Source organism: Battus philenor, unplaced genomic scaffold (genome assembly GCF_028537555.1).
Source record: "Battus philenor isolate CCGP_79_NKW_IND1 unplaced genomic scaffold, ilBatPhil1.0.hap1 SCAF_24, whole genome shotgun sequence".
Taxonomy (NCBI): Eukaryota; Metazoa; Arthropoda; class Insecta; order Lepidoptera; family Papilionidae; genus Battus; species Battus philenor.
The window spans coordinates 923,707-949,000 of record NW_027181687.1 but is presented as its reverse complement, the minus strand read 5'-3'; the positions used below and the strand labels follow the sequence as shown (position 1 = coordinate 949,000).

The window sequence follows — 25,294 nt, the reverse complement described above, 5'->3', positions numbered from 1 at the left end:
GTGCGACAGAGAAAGGTATATTTATAAATATAAACGGTCATAGTTTTGTAATTTTTTTTTGTCATCATTCTGGTAATAGAAAATATGATGAAAATTCACAAGAATGATAAGATTCTACATTAAAATTTGTTTGTTTTAACCCCAGACCATTATCAACGGCCGATGCGAATGTCAGAACCAAGCGCTTCATTGGAGTCCTGTCTAGCGCACTGGTGTACTACTCAGCGAGCAACAGCCCCGACCGGCTGGACCGGGTGCGAGAGGCTGTCAACCGGACCAAGTCTCAGCTAAACAAAACCGCCGACGTTCTTGGCGGACCAATGAGATCTTACTTATCCAACCTCAGAGTTGTCATAGATCAGGTACATTCCTTTTTTAAAATTTTAAGGCAATTTTATAAATAAAAGCCATAATAGCTAAAATATTGAGCTTCATCATCATCATCATCAGCAAGACGTCCACTGTTGGACATAAGATTACCCCAGAGATTTTTGATTGCATCGGATGGAACTTAATTACTGTAAATAAATCTAGGGTAAGTGCCTTGAACGCTATTCTGTCTTAAATTCGGAGTAATATGGTAAAACATGAGTATGTAGCTTTGTGCGCTAAGGCTCCCTAGGGGGCCATAAACCTTCGCTACCTTAAATGAGATTTCAATTATGCGAAAGTCATTTAATAGCAGCAGTATAAGCCAAGTCAAAAATAAAAGAAGATAATCGTACTTGGTAAAGCTGTAAAGGTCAAAGTTTAAACATTATTAAAGTCGGCAGTCCACTTTGGGGGTAAACATCTTATGCTGCGCAATCTTATAATGTGTTTTTAAGTTGAGATATATAGCAGTGGTATCGTTAATATTGTCTGTTTAAATTTCCAATAAGATCGGTAGGAGACAAACTGTATTTTACTTTCGTAGTCCAGTTCTTCTGTATACTGTTCCGATTTTTTAAAAAAATCTTGTCAATGAGGCCTAAAATGGGAGACCACTAGTGTCAAAATATGTGTAATTATGAAAATTACTGTTTTTCAGCCAATTAATGACATAAAAGCCAGCTGCAAACCAGATACATCACAAAAAGACTGCACAGCTGCATTACGAGAGCTACACAGAAAGGACCAAGAGATGTGTAGCGAGTACGATAGGAATCTCCGTCTCTACGGAAAAAGCAGAGACTTCTTCACCAGCTCGAGGTATTTGGAGTTCATACGTACTGTGAAGGAAATTTCTGACAATGGAGATAAAGTGGCGCTGTCGTTCTTTGTGGATATGGTAATGATTGAATTCACCGATTTGGTGAGGAATGGTAGGAGTCTATATCGGATGACAGAAAATACGACCTACCCTTGTAACTTTGCAAATCTTCCGTTGTATTGATCTGAAGTAACTTCTCTGACGATATAACATCTATGGGTATATATGTGTAATTTATTCTAATAAAATTTCTTAACAGATGACAATACTTGTTTTGTTTTATTGAATAAATTTGATTTACAATGCAAATTAATTTACCGTGGTATATATTAGTGAAGCTGATAAGGTTTTATGTTGTTTATTACACACTAGTGCATGAGTGAACGTGTCTGTATGTGAGCGAGAAATAGACGTCACAAATGAACTAAATTTACATTCTTCAAGGACACTAGATATACACCTGTTTAAGCTAGTGCATCCCAAAGTGGTCACTATGAATCCTCTTATTTGGAAGACTTAGTTGGCACAAGTATTAACATAAAATGATTAAAAAATGATCAACTATTCTTCAACATCATTGCTGCTGTAGAATGTTCACTGGATACGGGTCGTCATCATAGATTTCCAATATGATCAGCTGAAAGCGGTTTGCATCTAGTATCTTAAATTTTTGTCAGAAATCGATGATCAACTGTCATTGTTAAATAGTTTAAAAAAAAAACAACTTTATCATGATCATTCAAATTGTCGTTTCAGTAGAAATCAATTCATAAGCGAAGCAAGTCATCTAAAGTGAAGTTTTAGTCACGTTATCCACAAGGAGGATAGATGACATATTAAAACCTTCGGAAGACGCTGGATGCAGTCAGCTTCCAAATGGACCTGATCTTTGGGCAATGTTAATCTTTTAGGTTGCCTGCTCCCAAAGATATCTATTGGGGGAAATACCGTATTCGCTACACTTGGCAAGTGGGTTGGCGATAGCAGTGTGGTATAATGGTACGCAGAGGATGCTGCTGTCCATCCTCTGGAAACTTGTTTATGAGCAGAGGCAATTAATGTACAAAGTGTAATAATATAAGATTGTATCCCGGGATTCGAAACTGCGACCTAGGATTGCAAGTCCTTACCGCCGGGTTAGCACCGCTTTTTTAATTTAATTCAGTGAATTTATACACAACAGACAATAGAAATTTATGATTTAGTAGATTTATAATCTCTTATATTATGTATCATAAACTTTATTTTTGTTAGTTATTATATTTTCTCATTAAGGCATGTGGAAGAAGGAAAGGTATACATTTAAATGACACAAATTTTTTTTGTATATTTTTATTAGCACGCAAACAAATTAAGCTTCATTTATAAATACTGGCACGAAATTTTTTTAAATACATTCTAAAGAAGTCTCGGCGATGAATTTTAGTTATTTGAAGCCAATTTATTCGCTTCTTCAAGGCTTAGCTCAAATATTTTATTTTTTAGCTCTTCCTGTAACAATAATGATTTGGCTAGACCTGAACCGCTTCCCAACCTATCCGGCGATGAGTTTAATTGCTGGTAGCTATCTGCTTCGGATCCTAGATTTGACGTCAATCTTGTAGATGACGGTCTAGATGACCTTGATGATAGGTTATTTACATTAGCATTATCTTCTTCATTATCGTTATCATTTGCCCCGTTTGCTGCAACGTTATCATTGTACCTATTTAAGCCGGATAGGGTTTGTTTATTTGAACTTCTCGCGAAGAGTTCATCCTTTCCAGAAGAATGAGCACCTGCTTCGTCTTTATGAAAAGAACTAAGAAGATTATCAAGATCCACATCGTCGAGTTGAACAAATCGACTGTTTGCGTTCACATTAAGGTTGTTTAAATCGTTATGACTAAGTGATCCACTTGACGATGCTACTGCTACATCTGAATTATCATTTTCACTCAATCCGCTTCTGCCTCTCAATGGATACAAGCGTAATGGACTGTTGGGCGGCTGGTAATCAGTACTAGCTGAGTGGTAAGGTACACCTATGGGCTGGTAAGGAACACCAGTTGGCTTATAAGGAACACCTATGGGCTGGTAAGGAACACCTGTGGGCTGGTAAGGAACACCTGGGGGCTGGTAAGGAACACCTATCGGTTGATAAGGGACAGGTAGGTAATTATTAGGATTTTGACCAAAGCCTAGTTCAAAATCATTCCATCTGTTATAACTTAAATAGGCGCTTCGTCTGCTATTAATATTATCGGATTCAGCATTATCGTTGTATTTGCTTTGTTGATTGGATTGAGATTCGTAACTGCTCGCGTCGTTCAATGAGCTTCCTTGAGCTCTGCTTAAGTTTTCCAAAGCGCTGAGGCCGTTAGAGTCAGACTCTGCACTATCTAATCCTAACCCACCCAGATTGCCCCGACTATTAGAATTTAGCGATGAATGCAATTTACTATTGCTTCCATGTCCTAATTTGGTTAGTAACAGTACACTCGAATCTCTTACTCCTTTCTGATTTCCAGATCCATGGAGTGAATGACTGCTTCCAACGTTTCCACTTCTACTTGGACTACCAAGATCGTTCAATCCGCTGCTTGAACCGACGTCATTCAAGTTACTGCCGCTGGAGCTCAAGCCTCTTAAAGAATTTAGATTACTCAATGAACTTTTTAAGCTTTGGTGATTATCCAAGCTACTTGCTAGCGCTAGTGCGCTCAGTGAGTTCAATTCTCCATCATTATGACTATGTACTGCGCTTAATAGATTGTCGTCGTCAGCGCTACCACTTCTACCGAGTACTTCTAATTTATCTAAGTGACCCGGTTTAAGCAATCCGCTTCTATGCACTTCTTTAAGCCTATTAAGGCTGACGCCTTGCAATTGACTGTTTTCAAGTCCAGTCTGTTCATTAAGCATTAACTCACTCTTAAGGAATTCATTTAAAGAATCTACATCATGGAGATTTAATCTGTCAACTCCATTTACACCGCTTTCGTCAACTTCTACGTGATGTCCGGAATGACTGCGACGGCTTGAACCGTGTCCTTCACTCCCACTGACTCCTTTTGCTAGTCTACCATTACTGTTACTGACTAATGCGTGATACAACTGACTTTTGCTGACACCGCTCAGTCCACTGCTAGCACCTGATACGCCATTCGCTTCTAACGCAGCCAGTAAATCATTTAAATCACTGCCTTCGTTGCGGCTCATAAGTTTAGCCAGTTTGTTTCTGGAGGCACCCGATAATTTACTTAATGATGATAGGACTTGATCATCTACATCATTTGCATCGGCTTGACTGTTTAAGCTGCTTGCAGCATTGCCACTACTTCCAGCTAATCCTTTAGATCTTCGTGATTGTACGTTACCCAAACCTCTTAGGCCGGCAGGGTGGTGCATTCCACTTCTTGCTAATACGTTTAGTCCAGTTAATCCACTAACACCATTTCCGCTCATACCTATTCTATTGCCTGAAAGTGGCGATGACAAACTGCTTCCACTGCCATGAGGATGATACCCGCTCCTGCTCGCAATGTTAAGATCATTACCTTGCCCTAGATTGCGTAATGCTTCAACTGCATCTGAAACACTAGCATCGCCTAATAAACTATTTCTGTCCAAATCGTATAGATGGCTAGTGAAATCGTATACACCGTTTTCGGAATGCAATTTCGATTTCAAATTTCTCAAATTATTCGAATCACTTCCGTCACTGGAGGTTTGCGAATTTAGTCTGCTTAATTGTTTCAATGAATTCAAAGAGCTTGATAAGCTGTCGTCGTTGCTCGATGCTTTGCCAAGATGCAAACCGCTGCCTGATCCACTCAGCCCGCTGGAATGTCCCGAAAGACTATGCAGATTTTTTAATTCGCTGAGAGCATTTTCTAAATCACTTTCGACGTTGCTCCCGTGCGAGTTCAAGCTGGATTCAGAAAGATCCAGTTCGCCACGGACACAAGGCACCGAGAGGCAGAAAAGCAGCCAAAAAATCGTAGGAGACATATTATCTGCAAAACAAGCATCAAATTGTGAGAAATAATATAAATACTATCTCTATCTGTGGCTGTTAATAGGAATTGACTCATTTAAGGACCTCGTTTTGAGTGATCTGACAGAAATACAGGTTTTATGTACTTATCTAATCGTGTAGCAGGCAAAGAACAATTTTTATATACAGGAAAATTGGTTATATGCACCTAGCATTAAATAGATGAATGTATAGCTCATTTTTATAATCTTTAAAGGCTTTTTGCTTATCCAAGCAACATTTATAAACTGATTGCTCCGAAATAAGAACTCTTTTTTTTGTTGGAATGCATTGACAGAAATCAATAATTAATTTTAATATGTAGTAATATGAATTTTGGAAACGCTATATCTTACAGCACTCTTTATTGTCATTATGTAATACATCTATATTTGTACATCCTGTGATCGAGGGATCACAGGGTGTACAAATGTGTTCATTCAGAGGTGAAATATGTTACTTTTTTTCTACTAGAATGCGACTAGCATCAACATCAGGCTGTACAAAATCTGCACGGACAGAATAGTTATTGATACTGTTCTAACTATATTATCATTTTTTTATTTAACACGCTTACTAGTGCACGCGGACATATTGATCTTGCATCGTGTGAGTAGAGAAAATTAGCTTTCTCTCTCTATCTGCGGCAGCAATATCTCAGTAATTACTTTGAACTAGAAACAGATGACTATTCCATTTAAAAACAATGATATTCCAATGCGATTGTTTGTTAATTTGAACCAACAGTGTCTGTGTTCAAATATGACCTCACGTCGCAATATAAAAAGTTCTCTTAGGGTTCATATGTCAAAACGCACAATCAACCGCAATCAATCAATCGCACAACCTCAATTACCGTGTTAAAATTTTTGAAACATAGCTTTTATATGTATAACTAATCATCCTGTAAGGATAAAATGAATTTTATGTAACAAAAATTGTGAATTTAATCGGGTGTTGTAAATAAAAAGGAGCCTTGTTAAAAATTTAAATTATGTTTACATATAAATAAAAATATGCTCACCTATTCGCCTACAATCTCTGACTATACGAGTTGGACAAGAAATTCTAATAATGTTCCACTTTATATATCTCGCTTTGATTATAAACGCTTGTTCCACACTTTGATACGATATACTGAGTCGTAATATGATGTAGCAAATTAATATAATAATTGATTATAGTACCGCTTAAATAAATGACGACCGTCTAGAATTTAATATTCACTTATATTTATAATTATTTTTATAGATTACCATATATATGTTTATACTGTATTAACAATAATTCGATTGACAAATAGTGCTTGTATTAAATCAATTCAGATTGATTTCAGGACAATTATTTATAGGTTAGAACTAGAAATGAAAACAGGCTTGTTACATCTGTAGCCTTCACGCTACGCATTGGTGGCCAGTGAGGTCTCTTATGTAAAATCATTATAAGACAGGGGTGAGCAACCTTTTCAATTATGGATTTTTATTGTAATAAATATCAGAATAAGGGAGTGTAATAAAAAGTAAAGTTTTTATTTACAAATTCATTATAAAAAATACGACGACACGAACAAGTTGCTGTGTAAGTAACTTGACACTAATAATTTTATTTTAGTTTAGTATATAGTACCATGTTGTTATAATTAATTCAATAACAATAATTTAAGGTGAGAAAATCGATAATAAAATTCAGTTTTTAAAATGATTAGCGGGCCGTATAAACACCACGCTCGAATTGAAATTCGAACGCAGATTTAAATTCGGACGCCATCTTTGATATGGTCGCTGCCGTTGTGTTTATTTTTTAATTATTTAATCTAATTTGTATCGTTTTGTTTACATTTTTTTCACGTTTACTAAGCGCAGACAGTTGGGAAAGGGTTGCCGCTATTTGCTATGGATCTTTCTTCTCCTCCTGCAAGTAACGACAGCGTATTATCATTATTTACAATTTCTCTTATCGGTAAATACACCAAAAATGTATACATATAAACAAAACGATTTAGAAGTTTGACTCAATTACACATTAATTGGTACATTAGGGTCGTGTAAATTGTAAATAATCTAATATATAAAATTCTCGTGTCACGGTGTTCGAACTGGAACTCCTCCGAAACGGCTTGACCGATTTTTACCAAATTTTACATGCGTATTCAGTATGTCTGAGAATCGGCTACTATCTATTTTCCATACCCCAAAATGATAAGGGTTGTCCACCCCTAAATTTTATTTTTAATTTTTTAGACAATTTTTTTGGTTTTTATTTTATTATGATACAGCATACAAAAATACATACAAACCTAAATTTTCACCCCTCTACGATCAACCCTTATCTTACATTTGTTAATTAAAAACTTTAAGTTTTTTTGCAAAACAGCGTTTGCGGGATCAGCTAGTATTTGTATAAATGTGAATATAGCATCTAGATCAATCTTGGCTATCAATTTCTGGACAACTATATTAGTTTTTTTTTTAAATATACGTCGTACGTTTGTGTCTGAAACATGCAATAATTTAAAAAAAAAAATAATTAGATTTATTGAAAGCAATTATTCGCTCTCAAGTTGACGTAACAACGATATGAAAATATTAAATTTTTTTTTGAATAGACTCTTACTGTTGTCCAAATGGCATTTGCGGAATCCCACGTATGGGGTTAAAAGAAGTAGAGTACGTCTAATCTAAGACCTCTTTTAGAGAAACGAAGCTTGTGGAGTCCTCGGCTCGGTCAAGGAAGTATCCCGATTTCTAACCGCGAACACCGTGGGCGAATCGAGATCGTGGGAGAATCGAGATCTTGGCTCGCCTGTGGTCCACGCTGCCGTCCCAAGCCGCATATACAACATAAACACTACACAGCTCTACTCGGGTAGAGTAGTTTACTACGTGCGAATGTCATCGTACAACTGGAATGTCTGTCTACCTTCTGTTTTATTTTTAAGTTCATGGACCCTTCCGCTCCGTGAACTCAGTTCCGAAGACGCTGGAAACTTCCGACAGTTCCTCTTGGTTATCTGTGGGGGGGGGGGTGATGATGATATGGATATGTCCAGCGGTGGACGTCTTACAGCTGAAACGATGATGATAAGTCGTGAGTAGATATTAAATAGTATTCATAGTTGATGTGTTCAGATACCTTTAAAATAACTTGATAGAAATTATTGCTATCATTACGTAATACGAGATAGAAATATTGTTAAATGCATGAACCGCATCGAAACCCATCTATGAACATTTGACACTTGAACCAATATGTACTCGTGTGAACTTAATTATTGGTTAATGTATACCAACCCTATCGGAGCGCCACAGTATAAAAGATGCTCTACTTGGAAAACATTTTTTTTTACTTTGATTCGTATACAGGGTGTATTGTTCTAAATGTAAAAACATTAAAGATGTTAATGTACTGCTCATTTTTGTTAGTACATTGTATTCAAAAATAATAATTAACGTAATGATATTAAAGTAAGAAAAAACTTCTAAAAATTCGGATTAGTACATATTAAAATTGATTACAGTTTACTTTCTGTCTGTGGACATGATAATAGAAAATATAAATTAATGTAAAATATTTTTGAGATCAAAATGACGGGTGACTGTAAACAGGTTGATTGAAAATAGGTGTACAAGTTTTAAAACTTTAAGAGGCAAATAACACACACAATAACCCTGTATATTTTGGTTTGTCTTTACTAGGAAAAAATTAAAATAAATAAAATCAATATATTTTTGAAAATATACTGCATATGAACAAAAATATTACCGATTTATTTAGGAAGTATAGTATGTCTCCCCTAAAAATATATATTTGGGATGTAGCATAATCGCCACGCTTGGCACATGGTGTGGCAATCGCAGTGTAATATAATGGTACTCGTTCGTGAGTAGCTGCAGTCGTATATATTTAAAGCACAAAGTGTATATCTAATATATAAAATTCTCGTGTCACTGTGTTCGAACTTGAACTCCTCTGAAACGGCTTGACCGATTTTTACCAAATTTTATATGCGTATTTAGTAGGTCTGAGAATCGGCTACTATCTATTTTTCACATCACACCCCTAAGTGATAAGGGTTGTTCACCCTTGAAATTTTTTTTTTTATTTTTTTGACGAAATTTTTTGTTTTTTTTTTTATGATACAACATACAAAAATACATACAACCCTTATTACTAAATTGAAAATTAAAAATATTTTTTTTGCAAAACAACGTTTGCGGGATCAGCTAGTTATATTATAGAAATTGTGTCGAACACGCGATGTACGATCGCAAGTTTAAGTTCTCTATCGCTAGGCTACCACTGCTACAGTAATGTTACATTTTATTCTATAATTCCGCTTTGTATATTTACCCTATTATTTTGATTTTATTGAAAATGTATAGAAAAGATCTATGTCCAGTAGTGGACCTCTCACAGTCCCACGGATTAAGTCCCTTTGGAGCCCAGAGTCCCTTGGAGCCCAGAGTCCCTTGGAGCCCAGATTCCCTTGGAGCCCAGAGTCCCTTGGAGCCCAGAGTCCCTTGGAGCCCAGAGTCCCAGAGCTGCAGCGTCCACCGAAGAGATCTTAGATCTCGAAGGCCACCCAATCCGCTGAAATTGTAGTATATAGCGCCGAATCTTCGAATTCCACTTCGCTTCCACTCGGCTGCAGAGAAAGTCAGATAAAAATACATAAGAATTAAATAAAAAAAAAATAATGATTTCACACACTTTCTTATTTCAATCTCAAATGAAACAATGCCAATTTGTGACGATATAAAAGATATAGTTGATCGAATAGAAAAGAAATTTACATACATTCAATACATTCTTACTGTGATAACGAAGTCTAAAATTACAATAGAAAACAATTTTTACTATTCCCATGCATTGCCGGAGATAAATCATTGAGCTAAATATATACACCGCGTAATGGTTTGGTTTTAAATAATCTAGTAGAAAAATCACCTCTCGCGTTGCGTACGCGCATGTCGCTTATATTTTAGTAAGCCAATATATTCATTTACTTCTTTACACTCATATATTTACGTTTTTATATCCGTCTATGTTAATCGTACGAAAGACATATATATACAGGTAGTTTTGATAATAATATATATATATATAAGCTAAATAGTTTCTGTCTAACACATGGTACACTATACGATTAAATAGATATAAACACGGTGATAGGATATAGGTGTGAACGTTTTCATAGAGTGAATGTATAAATTATATTTGTCGGTAAAAAGTTTTAAAAATTCTACACCTGTTTTCAATCACCTGTATAGAATTGGTTAATCAATATGTAACTCTTTTCAAATGCGTCAGGAGCATAACTTCTGACGGTACAAAATCTGCAAGGACGAATTGTAATATTTAATTTTAATACGCTTTTTTTTACTATATTATCATTATGTTGTTTATTATGAAGCATAATTAATATTAAATAATAATATTATGAAGAAGAATAATTACTGTTAAGCTTGGACGCTAACTTTGAAAGAAGAACAAAAACTGCTAGTGACGGAACGCAAAATCATGCGGAAGATCTTGGGACCAGCGAGATATCAAGACGGATCTTGAAGGCTCCGAAAGAATGCCGAAATTGAGACTTTAGTAGCACAGCCAAATATCATTGGCGAATATAAAGCTCAACGAATCCGCTGGCTTGGTCACTTGGAGCGAATGGGATCGGATCGGAGCGTGAAGGTAGCGTACCTGGAAAAACCGAGGGGTCGAAAACTAGTGGGTAGACCCAGGTATCGCTGGGTCGATCGCTTGAGGCAGACTTGCGCGAATTGAATGTCAGCCAATGGCAGACGATGGCGCAAGATAGAGGAAAGTGGAAGTCTCTCGCCTCGGAGGCCAAGACCCACTTTGGGTCACTAAGTTAGCGGAGTAGTAGTAGTAGTAGTTGTTTATTATGAGTAAGAAAGGGACTAATATATAGCTACTTCTGCTATGTAGCAGTAGTCGTGCAATAAAGTGCGCCGCCCGCCCACACCGTTTAGATTTGCTCCACGCATTTAGGGCAGTTATATCTACAGAAGGTAGTGACAAGAAAGCCTCATTCTTTTACTACACTGTCTCACTTTAAAACGTTTATACCTATAACCAATCACCCTGTATAAAGATACTGGATGACCTGAAGTACGTTGTCTTAGCTTTTTTTTAATTAATTCTAATTTGTATCGCTAGTACTTTTTTATAATATTTTTTTTCGCTTTTATTAAACGCAGACAGTTGGGAGAGGGTTGCCGCTATTTAATACGGATCTTTCTTCTCCCAGCTGCAAGACACGACAGCGTTTATTGTTTACAATTTTTCTTACACAATTTTCTCTTATGGGCAAATACAGCTAAAATTTATACATTTCAACAATACAATTTGGAAGTTTTACTCAATTATATATTTGTTTGTACATTATTTTATTTCAAGTCGCTGCCCAAGCGCTACAGACCGTTAAATGCCTTGAAATTATATATTAGAAACTTAATTATTAACAAAGATATTTTTAAAACATTGTGTTATTTATGCAAAGCGGTAATTTTTAAATACAAACGTATTAAACCAATTTTTATTCATTATTTATTTTTATTTCAAACATACTACATATTTACAGATACCATACCTGTCGTTTTTGTGGCATTAATTTTGAAAATATAATTTTATTACACGATCATTTGTATGTATTTTCGTTTTTTTTTATATCCAAAAGCCTTCGTTAGCCACTTTCGTGTACGTGTGATAGATATAATTGTTTTTATGTTTTGTACTTAAAACACTTGACGTTTCATTTTTATATATGTACTAGCTGATCCCGCAAACGTTGTTTTGCCATGTACAAATAAAAATAAGGGTTGATCGTAGAGAAGTGAAAATTTATGGTTGAATATATTTTTGTACGCTGTATCATAAGGAAATAAAAACTAAATTTTTTGTCTAAAAAATAAAAAAAATTAGGGGTGAACTACCATTACATTTAGAGGGATGAAAAATAGATGTCGTCCGATTCTCCGCTCTGGCCGATATGCGCGCTAAGATTCACGAAAATCGGTCGAGCCGTTTCGGAGGACTCCAATCACGCACACCGTGACATGAGAATTTTATATATTAGAAGATATTACACCAGTTTTCTTAATAATTGATTTTCATGTATATTAAATAGGGATGTAACGAAATAGCTAACCATAGACTTTAGGCGTCACTAGCCATCAGTTGCACTAGCCATGTGCTCCACCTACTATCACTTTATACAAGCAATTCTACGAGCTACGTTGGTGACTTCTTCTTCTTCTTCTTCTTGAACTGCCTCTCCAACTAGTGGAGGTTGGCTATCAGCTTCCTGCTCTCTTCCTTATTTTTGGTTCTGCGTAATAGCTCAGCAGCGCTGGCGATTCCGGTCCACTCTCTAATGTTACGAAGCCACGACTTCTTTCTCCTACCAACCTTCCTTTTACCAGCGACCTTTCCCATCATGATAAGTCGAAGGAGATTGTATCGTTGGTGTCGAAGAACGTGTCCCAAGTAAGCGATTTTCCTTCGTTTTACTGTGAGCATTAGTGCGCGTATATGGCCGATTCGTATATTATTATATATTATATAGTATTATATATTATTATATATTCGATTATAGATAAAATAATGTAAAAATAATATAAAAAAATTTCTGGAGCATAAATAATAAGTATATTATTATAAGTAGAGCATACTTAGTGAACGTTTGTGTGATGTACGACGTCTCCGTGTCGAATCGCGTCGAAGGGTTCGCGTGGGAACGCCTTCCGTCGCAAATTCGACGCGTGCGCACCAAAGGTGTTTTGATGACGTTAAATGAACCTCTCCCATTAAAACGATTTTTGATGTAATGAACATATTTGTGGTTTTAATCTTAGACCTTCATTTTCTGTTTTAAATATACAACTAATTGTTAATATTAGTGAATTGGAATTTTCTTGGAGGCTTACAGTGTTCCAATTCAGTGGATGTATCTTCTGGCTTCTTATTTCCCGAGAATTATAGCCCAGGTCTCTTCAGGGTCAGGAGGTACCTACTAAGTCTGCGTCTCTTCGACCGCATCGTCGCTTTTCATGGAGCGAGTTGGTGGTCAAATGTGGACAAGTAGACTTTGAAGTGTATGTGTATGTAATGTGAATGTAATTATAATTTTGTAGTTTTATATTCTTTAAAAAATAAATTCCTGCAGAGTTTTCTGTTCTTCATTTAACATTCAAATAGGTGGTAAAATAAAATTGACCACAATAAGAATTTTACTATTTGAATTTAAATTTGCAGGAAAGTTACTTTTGACGGTAAGTTTAGGCAGATTGTATTAAATAAATAGATATTTTAAATGGTAGACATTTAAAATATCTATTTATTACCTCTTAAGAAGTTAAAAATATTTACTTCCATCTATAATGTTTAATTTTCAAATCATTTCAGTTTAACATAGTTTTTATTTAACTTTTAATTGCATTTAAATTTCAATTGTAAAACTATCTTTAGTTTCTTATATATAGTTCATTCCTTTGAAGTTTGTATAAACGACCTGTTAATTTAAACAAATAAAATAATAATGATTATTCAAATAAAATTTCTTTAGATTTTTTTTTCATAAATTTATTGCTTCATATAAACTGATTACAATCGTAATGGGGTTAAATATATTCATCAGAACAACGGAAGGTTATAAACACTACATGGGTAAGTAACATTGCTACGTGTTTTATATGTATCTCTACCCTTCTCTGCTATATCTGCGTACTCTACCAGCACGGCGTGGGAGAAGTAAGTCAATGCAACTTCATCGTTACTGTCAGCAAGATCTCTTACATCGGAGACGAAGTCAGCGAACTTGGGATCAGAGAACATGCTTCTACATTTATCATATAAATGTAGGTTCCTGTTGTATTCCTTGCAAGCTGCGAGATTCTTGTTTTTGTATCTCTCCAAAGCGCTCATGCAGTCGGGTTCTGGCGTTTCAGGTGTGCATGCGGCTCTTATGTCGTTAACATGCTGGAATTCAATCAATAGCATTAGATTGATCGTTTAATGCAACAAAATGCAACTATTTGGAAATTATTTTGATGATCTGTTTGTCTTATCATCATCATATCAGCCAATATATTCCCTCTGCAAGGTATAGACTTCCCCAAATAATAGCAGTGATGAGCGGTCTTGCGCAGTCACTTTAGTGATCTTAGTTAAAGAACTAAGATCACTAAAGTGCGAATCTCCGAGCTCAGCTCTCTCCGGATATCTTTGTGGGAGATCTTTGCCTTGCAGTGACCGTCTATAGGCTGCAAAGAAGAAGCATTCTTCCCCGTTTATGGCCAAATCTTTCACCACGCAGGCCGTTCGATTGTGAAATGATTTACCGCTGAAAATAATACGTGCTAACTCACTACCTATATTCAAGAAAATGGTTAAGAACCATTTACTAGACCTATAATTATCTATCTTTTTCTTCTTCTGTTTCTTTCTGAGGCAAGTGCGATCGAACCAATACTGATTGAAGTCAGTTAGATGTTTTTATTTATTATTGTATTATATTTATAATATGTATTAAGCCTCACTATAAGTACATATGCTATATACATATGTATATATGTTTAAGGTCGTTTGTTTGTAAACATGTATTTTTATTATTTTGTACACGTAAACTACCCATTATTAGTATAGTATAGTATTAGTCGTGTTGGATAAATAATTGATCATCATGACGATTTTTATTAGTCGAACATTGATTTCGAAGTTTTAAATCGATATAAATAAATATAGGCTAAGCTTGTTGAATATACACACTTCTTCCTCTTTGTGATAAAGTTTGTATTACTTTCAAGGTCTGCTGGGTTTAGAAAGAATTCCATAAATGATCAATAAATATAACTAACTTAAAATTTAAATATGGTTTATTGAATATTGAAGAAGATAAGAGGAGGAAGAAATGTCAGAAGACCATGGCTGTGACCATGAACCACCTAAACAATAGGTGGATATAACATAAAGTAGAGCAAGATTGATCATGGGCTATGATCGTCCTGATTGCAGCTGTCCATAGCTGGTCATAGATCAACCCCCATAGATTTAAAATAAGACATCCAACAACCATCATCTTATAGCGAGTAAGTCATCCACTTTATGGGAGGACGTTATACACTATGTGCCAATCCATGGTCTTCACTCCAGAACTAAAAGAAATTTTTACAATAAATACTTAAACAGATCTCAGCTCGGGGCGATTTCCTAGTCGACTTTTCCTGTAAAGTAACAACCTGTGAGTCTCCCAAGGGAGCCCTCAAGGTTTAAGCTAAGCATGTACCCTAAAACCCAGTGATGTAGATCAAAAATATATGTTTGTCACGTTCTAACCTGATCAATGAGTATAGAAATTTTAGAAAATAAGCAAACTAACTAGAAACTTAATTGTAACAGAGCCAACGGTAGGGGGTTTTAGTCAGTAAAAGTCTGACACTGCCTAGGCCCTCCATTCCCAGGCGTCCATTGAGGATTCCCCCCCCCCCATCTAGAAATTGTAAGAAATATAGGCTCTGACTATGTTAGAGGAAAACTTTGTAATATTAAATAAAAAAAAAACCTGATCAATGGGTGTTTTAAGAACAGCTAGATATGCCCTCGTTTGTCCAGCGATAACGTCAGATGGTTTGGACAGGTCTTCCTTGGTCTTGTTGACAGCCTCTTGGACTCTCCTCAACTTGTCCGGCTCGTCGCTGGACACGTAGTAAAAGTAAGCTTGAGAGAAGATGGAAAGGAATCTTTTTCTTCGATCGTGCACCTCGTTGGTTCTTACAGACCTGTTCAAAAAAGTTGTATTTAAAAATATTAAACCCATTTCTTCTTTTTTTGGTCTTTTGGGTAAATCCTTTATTAGGTAATGTGTAGCTCGTTTTTGTGCTAAATGCTTTTAAATCTTTCACTACAACTTCCAGTCATCCTGTAAGCTATACCAAGACAAATTCCGGGGAGAATCTGTGGGGGGAAATCTTCCCCCGCGTCCTCGGTTTACCGCGGCAACACTACCACTTTTCAGTGCTGCTCTTCTTGAATTTTTATAGAGTGGAAGATAAAGGCTCACATCTTCAACTTCCACGAATCCGATGCCTTTTTAGTCGCAACTTACAACAGGCAGAGGATACTTTACCTATAATCTAGTGAACTCAGGATGAAGGGTTGGAGCAACGTGGCTTCTGGTGCCATTTCGTCGTCGTCAATAACTAGGACCTAGTAGTGGGCTCACCCGCTAGATCAGAGTTCCCCAAACTTTTTTGTGCCGTAGACCCCTTGCCATGTTTTCCGTGTTGGGTAGACCCCCTACTTACCTGATATTGATTTCCTGTAAATTTCTAACTGTCGTGAAGTTTAGTGTTAAAAACTTAAAGTAAAAACACATGTTAATTTATACATTTATTAATTGAATTTAAGTTATTTTTAATTTTACAAGTTCAAAATGTATTGCGACCAAAAAGCGAATACCAACATCCTACAACTTACACAATTTTATAAACGTATATAATAATTTTTTAACTTCATAGGTACTTTTATAAATAATGTAAATGTTTTGAAAACATAAGATAGTATGATGTAAGTAAATAGGTACTATCAGTGTATGTGTTGAGATCCACTATCGTGGACCCCCATTTTCATTTCATGGACCCCCCTCCGTTTTTTTCGCTGACGTAGACCCCTTGCAGGTTATCATAGACCCCTAGGGGTCGATATAGACCACTTTGGGAATCACTGCGCTAGATAGATCGACAGATAAACAATAATTTTATTTATAATACTTACAACATTTTATAGTAATTGTCGATATTGGTCATCAGCAAGTCGTTGTTCCTCCACATGCTGTTCTTGTCCTCGTCTATAATCTCAGCACACGCTACACCCAATGCCAACAGCGTTACGACCAAACCGATTTGTGTCATCTTTAACAGTCTGGTTAAAAGAAGTATTATAATCTTATATATACGTAAGGTAATTTCCTGTCAATTAATTATATTTCACATTGAATACCGTTATTACATCTGTTATTAATTTACTATAAATACATTTAAAAAACTTTTAAGATAAACGGTTTTTTGATACCCATATTGTGGTGGTTGTGGAAAAATATGTACCTAGTCCGCCATATTGGAACGGCGTCCATCATGAATTTTTAAATTTTGACTTAATCATCGTATTATATATATACCCATATTGAGGGGGTTAAGGAAAAATATGTAATCCGCCATTTTGTATCGGCGGCCATCTTAGATTTATAATGTTATTGATTTTATTATATAGTATTGTCATCTAAATTAACCCTTAATTAGGCGCATGGGGTCAGGGCCACTTGAAATTCAAAAAATTATGGCTTACAGTCTTCAGAGCGTACTAACGCTCTTTCTAGCTTCCTCAATCCTACCGGGGTACGCAAATTAGTCACATCCAGAACATTAACGCATGTGCATGCATCGCTGTCCTTTAGAGAGCTGACCCCATGCGCCCAGTAACGTTACATTTTTGGGCGAAGGCAAGTTTTTACTTTTGTTGTTTTTTTGTGTTTATATTAGTATATTGTTTACTATTTATCTTTGTATGTGTGTATTTTGATACGGTATGATTTCTTTATGTATTTTTGAGTTTTTTCTATGCTTTTTCTTTTTTTTTTAATTGAAATGCCTAACGACCAACAAGTATTGCAATGGCTGGATGAAGTGCTTGATGAAGAGCAAGATGTCGCTGGTTCGGATTCGGAAGACGAAACTTTAAACGATGCTGTCATTGATAGTGCTCATAATTCAGAAAGCGAAATTGAGGAGTCTGAACATATCCAAGACATCAGAAGACGGAAGATAATTATTTTTTATCTCGACATACTCAGAGAAATGTCCCGAAAGTGAAATGGTGTAAAGTACCACCATCGAACGCAGTAAGGACCCGAGCACAAAATATTATTTTACATTTACCTGGAGTATATACATATCTGGCATTTGTCATACACAAAGCGAATATTGAGAAGACTTTGACATATACAAGACGGATTTTCTTGAAGAAAATAGCTGCGGCACTTGTGGAAGATCACCAAAAACGACGCACACAACTACGTGCTGTACCAGCGACATCAAAAAAACGGCTCCGTGAAGTTTATAATGTGAACAAGCCAGTTTATCAATCGACAGCTAAGCGCGGGCGCTGTTGATCATGTCCTAGAAAGGACGACAAAAAAGTGCCAACAAAATGTTTCAAGTCTCGTAAATTGATTTGTCAGCAACACTCAAGGATATACTGCATCGGATGCAGAACAGAAGATTCCGCTGATGAGGCTGAATAAACTTTATTTCTTAAGTTGATCTCGGCTATGCCAAAAAATAAGTTTAAAGAGAGGTTAATTGTTTTTGTTTTACAAATAAATTCCGTACGGGTCGAACTAAATAAAACCGTTTAAAAGTAATCACAATGTTTAATTTTTTTTTAAATTCAAAGTGAAAAATAATTAAAATTAACCTTCTCACTTTATTTATACACAGGTTGATCGGTTATTGATATGTGAGACAATGGTAGATGAGATGATATCAAGTATAGTTTTTAAATTAATCCAACACAATATATTTCTTAAATATTTCAGAGTACTTAGTTGTTTTATACAGGTTGCTTGATTATAGATATAAGGTTTAAAGAGCTGAATGTAGAGCTCATTTGTCAAGAAATATAAAGCTTTTTAGATATTTCTAATCATCCCGTATAACAACTCTGAAATACACTTCTTTAATTTAATTTTTATGTTGGAATACGACAAGCCAATAACTTTGAGTAGTACAAAGTCTGAAAGAGATAAATAGAAAACAATTACCACATATTTGCAATAATAATCAATCATCCTGTGTAGTTGATTGTCCAAGTTGTTTCATTGGATATCTATTTGTCTAATAGTGGATGTTTTATGGCAAAATGATGATGCTGTTTGTGCAAAATTTTTGATCACTGTCTAATCTTAGATCCTCGACTGCAAGGTTAATGCTGGCATCATCTCTTTCTCATCACTATTTAACTTCTAGAGCAGTAGGAATCCAGTAGCCGCTGATCAACTTTATAATATCATCCTTCGATCGCATCTCTGAACTTCCCTATGACCTTTTCTGAACTCTTATTCTTTAATGTTGTAAATTTTGGCAAAAATACGCTTTTTAATTTGATAATTTTATCGTTTTTAGGCAAAGCATTTGTCCTCTGTCTCTGTCTCGCTTGATGTGAAGCGATGACGAGTTTATTCACTTTCAACTTGAAGACATCTAAGTTATAGTTGGCTTGGAAAGAACGACGCTGGTATGTTTTTCCATACTTAAGCTGTTTGCAGTATAAAAGTAGTAGTGAAACACTTCGGACAGGAATTCCACCCGTGTACGGATGTCGTGAACCTGTGCGTCTTGTTGTATGGTGGAATAAAGGAGGTGGGGGAGATATACGGTGTAATTCTGAATGTAATTTTGTGTATTATGGTATCACTGAATGGGTCTATTGCATAAATACAGAACGAAACTGTTAGTTACAATACAAGAGCAATATAGATAATAAACATTAAAATGAATGTTTTGACTGAATCGAAAGTGCCTTACCTTTAGCGTATACTACTATCGAAGTACCAGATCACACTGATGATAGAATTCAACGAACAAATTAACATCGTTTTTTAATCTTAAAACAATTTCATAAAATCAAATTTATAGCTTATTCGTGCATGAGTTATATAGTTTGACATAAAATTACTAAATTAAATTTATGATCTGTGATTTTCTTTTATTGACAGATATGTTAGGTAAAAAAATTGGAGAAGTCTAATGTGTATTTGTACGCCTTGGCATACTGGCTGTTCCTACGTTTCGACTGCAAGTACTGTCCATTTGCAATAAACGGAATCAGAATTATTAGTAAAATTCCATGAAACATTATTGTACTAACATTTATAAAATTCAAAACGCATATTAAAAGTAAATCGACTGAAAAGGTTTATTATTCAATAAAAAAAAAATTAATATGACAAGAATCCTTGACAATGTCGCCTGATAATTTTGATTTAATTCAGGCTATATCTGATAAAGTGTATATGTTTATAAATCTTTGTTGTTAAACTATTAAAAAGTGTGTTGTTGTGGAATTTATTCTTGCTTCATCTACACAACTACAACACCTTGTGAAACAGAGTAGAGTCAAAAAAAATAAGTAGACGATCAATAAGAGTTCTATTAAAACATCTAATGTTGAATAAATAAATTTTATCTTATCCTATCTTAGAAGAGTTGATCGAGAATTATAAATAATACATCATAATTCTCGTTGAAGTTCTTGGAATTTCTCACACTTATAGAATGACCATAGGGCTGTGTGAAGTAGAAACATTCATAGCCGGGTCCTCTCTGTCCAGGATAAGGCAATACTCCAAGGAACATTCATGTAATGTAAAGCTTTTGCAACTACATCCAATCACCATGTATATTATTATCCACTTAAGACGCATTCAAAGACGTCTACGCTATAAGAAGAATGGTAGAAGTAGAATGGAAGAATTTGATGGTAACTAGAATCAAAATGAGCTTTACTTATATGCCTCTCTCTTTCTTTTTGTAGCTTATGGACGTGCACTTCAAGGCATAGACCTTCCTCGGCCAGGATGACCAGTCCTGCGCTGCCCACACCTTGCGCTCTTAACTATGTCTTCAGTCCAGTGACGGGCCCAGGGCCTCGTGATCACTAGTTGAGAACCTTTTCGGTATCAATAGCCTTCGGTGACAAAATTACATTAATTCAAAAAAGAATAATATCATCATTTTAGCTGTAGAATGACCACTTCTGGTCGTCCACGATCTTAACAAGATTGTCAGTTCATTTTGTGATTGGACGTCCTACTCAGAGCTTACAAGTTCCATTCGAGGGTGCAAAAAGAGAGTAAATCTTGTATTTATTAGTAGTGTAACGTCCACTGTTGGACTCAGGCTTATCCTGCTCCTATAGATTCCCAATAGGACAGGATGAAAGCGGCCTACATGAAATATCTATGTTGCCTTTAATCTTAGTGGAACAACAGGTATATCCTAAAACAAAAGATTGATGGTAATATCAGTCGATGTAAAAGATGTTCCAACAAAACTTGAAAAGGTAAAGGTTGAAAATTGAACGTTACATTTCATCTTTTAGAAAAACTTTAAGTAATTTTAAGATTATTGAACGCATTTAAGATAGCGGTGACAAAGAAAACATATACTTAGTTTGTTGTAAGCTTTTCTTAGGTTGGGAAAGAAACCCTCGTAGTTTTACTTATGCAGAAGAAAACTGTTACAGAAGTTTGATTTGATTTTAGCTTTTATTGATATGGAATTTTCAAGCATTCTTTAAATATATAGTGTACACAGGTGATCAATATAAATCATTTTAAGTGTAATATAAAATTTAAATATAAAGAAATTTTACGACTGGGTAATTTCATTTTTTTTAATGGGTTCCGTTATTGAAAGCTCTCGTTACCCCTGTTGTTTACTGGACAGAGACTTTATTTAGCAATAATCTTTTCATCGTTACTATTTTAGTTTCATTTCATTCTCCCTCCTTCACAATATCTATTTCTACATTCACTTTCTGTTTCACTTCTGTTCTCTACCTTTCTTTCATCCACATTACTTATACGACTCTTTTTTCGCTGCATTCTTTAATATAATTTAGTTTACAATCTCAAATTCCTTGTTCCTGTTTATAATTTTAATTTTCATATTTAATATCCGTTGCCAGTGACGACTTTTAACACTCAAATGCAGCTTCAGTTTTAGGTATCATTTACAATCACTTTAAAAGTTATATAGGTAATGCTTGGTACTTTTCTTTGTGATAGAATTAGCAATGAATATAACGAAGGAAAGATACCAATATGGGTCAGGAGATTTGCAAGTTCAAGTGGCTGTGAACAGACTTTGAGGTTCTAAAGCGTAGATCACAGACCAGCTAGTCCAGAAAAGTACGTCCTCATAAAACATAATAATAGTAGGAAAAAGGAAAGGAAAAAATTGTAAATTATGACCAGGAATTTATGTAATATAAAATGAGATGTAAATAATAAAAGAAAAATTAGAAATTAAGTAATTGTAAATCGTTAAATAAATAAAATAAATATTGTAAAGTAGCAGCACGGAAGGAATGGTGAAAGATAAATACATTTAAAAAACTTTTAAGTTAAACGGTTTTTTTGATACCCATATTGTGGTGGTTGTGGAAAAATATGTACCTAGTCCGCCATATTGGAACGGCGTCCATCTTGAATTTTAAATTTTGACATAATCATCGTATTTTACTAGTGTAGCTCTGTCATTTGATACCCATATTTAGGGGGTTAAGGAAAAATATGTAATCCGCCATTTTGTATCGGCAGCCATCTTAGATTTATAATGTTATTGATTTTATTATATTGTATTGTCATCTAAATTAAATGTGTGTACCAAATTTCAGATCAATCTGACAACGGGAAGGTGCTTAAATTTCAATTTCTAATTTTGACCCAAACAAATTAATTCCGTACGGGTCGAACTAAATAAAACCGTTTAAAAAGGCGTGATGTATGAAAGGTAACATAAAATAGGAATAAGAGAACTTGTGAAGGATAAAAAAGAATAAGTAAAATACATTAAGATGGATACAAGAAGAGTTAGCAAATAAAAAACAACGTGGAAAGATCATTAAGCTAGTATAGTTCTTGTGTACTCAAAACGGTGGAATGTACGAGAGAAAATAAATAAAAAGTACATCGACGCACAAAATTAATATTAAAACACTTCTTATCGATCTTAGTCGAAATCTACGGCATGACCAATTCAATATAGGACTGAGATGATGTCGAAGAAAGAAAACTGTATTCACACAGAATAAATAATGTATTTATTTAGTTCAAAACACTGGCGTGTTCAATACATTGCAATTGACGGTTTCAAGCAGCTGTATTTGATATGTGTCTCTGACTTCTTTGATGTACTTCGAATGCCTTCCAGTTGCCAATCGTACGAAGTAGTTCAGAGCGTCATCGTCGCTTGTTTTGCTAGTTCTCGCCATTTCCTTTGTGATCGCCAAAGTGTCCGGACGGTGTACCAGTCTCAACAACCATTTGTGGTAGTCCAGATTCCTGGAATAACCAGGGCAGGCTGCCTCGTTTCTGTCGTGACGGTACCGAAGCTGTTCTTCGCAGGTTTCCTGATCGGCACTTGGTGGACAGCTTACTTTTACGTCATTGATCGGCTGAAAAAATATCACAATTAAATCTACAGGATGATCGGTTTAAACACTCAAAATTTAAATTACTACATTTTATCTTTCTCTGTAGACTTTTTATTGCCGGAAGTTTTCTACCTGTAGTATTACAATAGAAAAACGAATTGAATTAACATATTTCATCCTACATACCCTTGTCCTCCCCCCAGAGGCGGGGCATATTGAACGTCCGGAAGATTTCCCCCCCGAAACCAAAAAAAAGTATCGTTTATGAACTGTTTAGATCGGGGCTACTAGAAAAGAGCTAAAGTACTCCCTGCCTGTCGTAAGAGGCGACTAAAAAGGCATCGAGTTCGCGGGTGTTGAAGGTGGGAGCCTTTATCGTCCACTCAATACAAACCCGGGAATGGCAGGAACGGCAATGGCATACTACGGTACAGCGAAGATGCCGAGAGAGGCATAGCTTCCTTTCTGGAGGTGTCTTGGCACATTACCGTAGGAGATCAGGCGGTCCCTTTAAAGGTACCAAAGACTCACACTGAGTGGGTTTCAGAGGGTTGGGAAACCACATAACCCTGTCCTTCCCCCAGAGGGCAATGTATGTTTTGCCCATCCTAAATATCTCGCCACTCCGATTTGTAAAATATATCATCTTTAGAAATAGTTCAATGGTATCCTTGCCTTATCTACGATGGCTCGCATTACAGTCAGAATAGCTCTCATAACTCCACCAATCGCTTCCGTTGGCTTTGTAAGTTCTCGTCTAGCAATCGCCACGGATTCCTCGATTCGTTGGTCATCATCTGTTACGTTGCTTTTCATGTACACCGCCAAGGCAAGAGACAGAACAGACATAAAACGTTTCCGTTCCTTATTTGAATCTGTCGGCTCAGCTTGTCTGAAAGAAGTTAGAAGAACCAAAAATTTAATTCAAAGTATATGAAGGTCTACGATCAACATAATACCAGTGATGACTTTCATCACTCTAGCGTGGTCAATCACTTTTAGCCTCATTGGCAATCAGTTCATTCAGACGTCTGTGCACGAAATATACAGGCACCCTTGATAAAGATGCTGATACAACGTGACTTTACTAAAGATGTAAAAGAAATGGACAGACACATTGTAAAATAAAATTATTATTAAATGAAACCAAATAAAAGAAGGTGTTAAAACCAAATATTAGCTAGGAATGTAGATGAGAGAAAAAGAGGTGATGTGTGAAAAAAGGTTAGAAAGGAATTGACAAGAAAAAAGAAGAGAAGAGAAGAGAGAAGAAGAAAAGATGTAAAGGATGCAAGGAAAGAGAAAAAGATATTACGAAGAAAGCTTAAAGAAATGTGTACACAAAATTGTAAAAATTATTTTAATCCGAAACTGTAACGTCACTTTCTCACTTAAAACGTGATTACCTGGAGGTCCTCAAATTTGGGGCCAATATGAAAACAAAAAGAGGCTGATTGCAGGCCGCTTCCAACCGGTCTTATTAGAAATATATGGAAGAAGCTTATGCCCAGCTGTGGATGTCTTACAAAGTTGCTTATATATGTTGGTATGTGTTGTATTTTTATTGAAAGTGGGCAAGCTACTTCTGGAATGGAAACCACGGACTGACAAACATAGCGTAGGGACGTCCATTTACAAGGTTCACAGGTGGCGTGGTAGTGGTTTTTTATGAACATCACACAAATAAACTTACAACTGAAAGTAATATGGATCCATTATTTTGAAAATGTCGTCATTTGGACGCCACTTATCATTATTATCCTTCTTCTTAGCTTGAATAGATCCGCAAGCGACGACAGCCACAATAAAGGCCACACGAATCATGCTGCAACAAAAGTTAGGAACGATTA

At 35.6% G+C, this 25,294-nt stretch overlaps 2 protein-coding genes across 2 annotated transcripts; both read right to left on the bottom strand.

The window, feature by feature from the left end:
* Window positions 1-2,510: 2,510 nt before the first annotated feature.
* Window positions 2,511-6,340, bottom strand: LOC137924735 (putative uncharacterized protein DDB_G0277255). The gene is made up of 2 exons (XM_068768152.1): window positions 6,235-6,340; window positions 2,511-5,190 (listed from the first exon to the last, which is right to left on the bottom strand). The coding sequence occupies exon 2, from the start codon at window positions 5,183-5,185 to the stop codon at window positions 2,615-2,617; it is 2,571 nt and encodes an 856-aa protein (XP_068624253.1). The 5' UTR covers window positions 5,186-5,190; window positions 6,235-6,340; the 3' UTR covers window positions 2,511-2,614.
* A 16,780-nt stretch (window positions 6,341-23,120) lies between these two features.
* On the bottom strand, window positions 23,121-25,294 carry LOC137924468 (uncharacterized). Its single transcript, XM_068767854.1, has 3 exons — window positions 25,138-25,294; window positions 24,120-24,336; window positions 23,121-23,465 (listed from the first exon to the last, which is right to left on the bottom strand). Exons 1-3 carry the CDS (start codon window positions 25,266-25,268, stop codon window positions 23,121-23,123), a joined length of 693 nt encoding a protein of 230 aa, XP_068623955.1. The 5' UTR covers window positions 25,269-25,294.

Bases quoted from the DNA above. Each gene is read 5' to 3' on its own strand.
- LOC137924468 (XM_068767854.1), bottom strand. From the start codon at position 25,268: ATGATTCGTGTGGCCTTTATTGTGGCTGTCGTCGCTTGCGGATCTATT. The intron at 24,337-25,137 runs GTAAGTTTATTT...AACTTCTTTCAG, and splicing joins GATCCATATTACTTTCAGTT to ACAAGCTGAGCCGACAGATT. The intron at 23,466-24,119 runs GCAAGGATACCA...ATATTTTTTCAG, and splicing joins TGCGAGCCATCGTAGATAAG to CCGATCAATGACGTAAAAGT.
- LOC137924735 (XM_068768152.1), bottom strand. From the start codon at position 5,185: ATGTCTCCTACGATTTTTTGGCTGCTTTTCTGCCTCTCGGTGCCTTGT.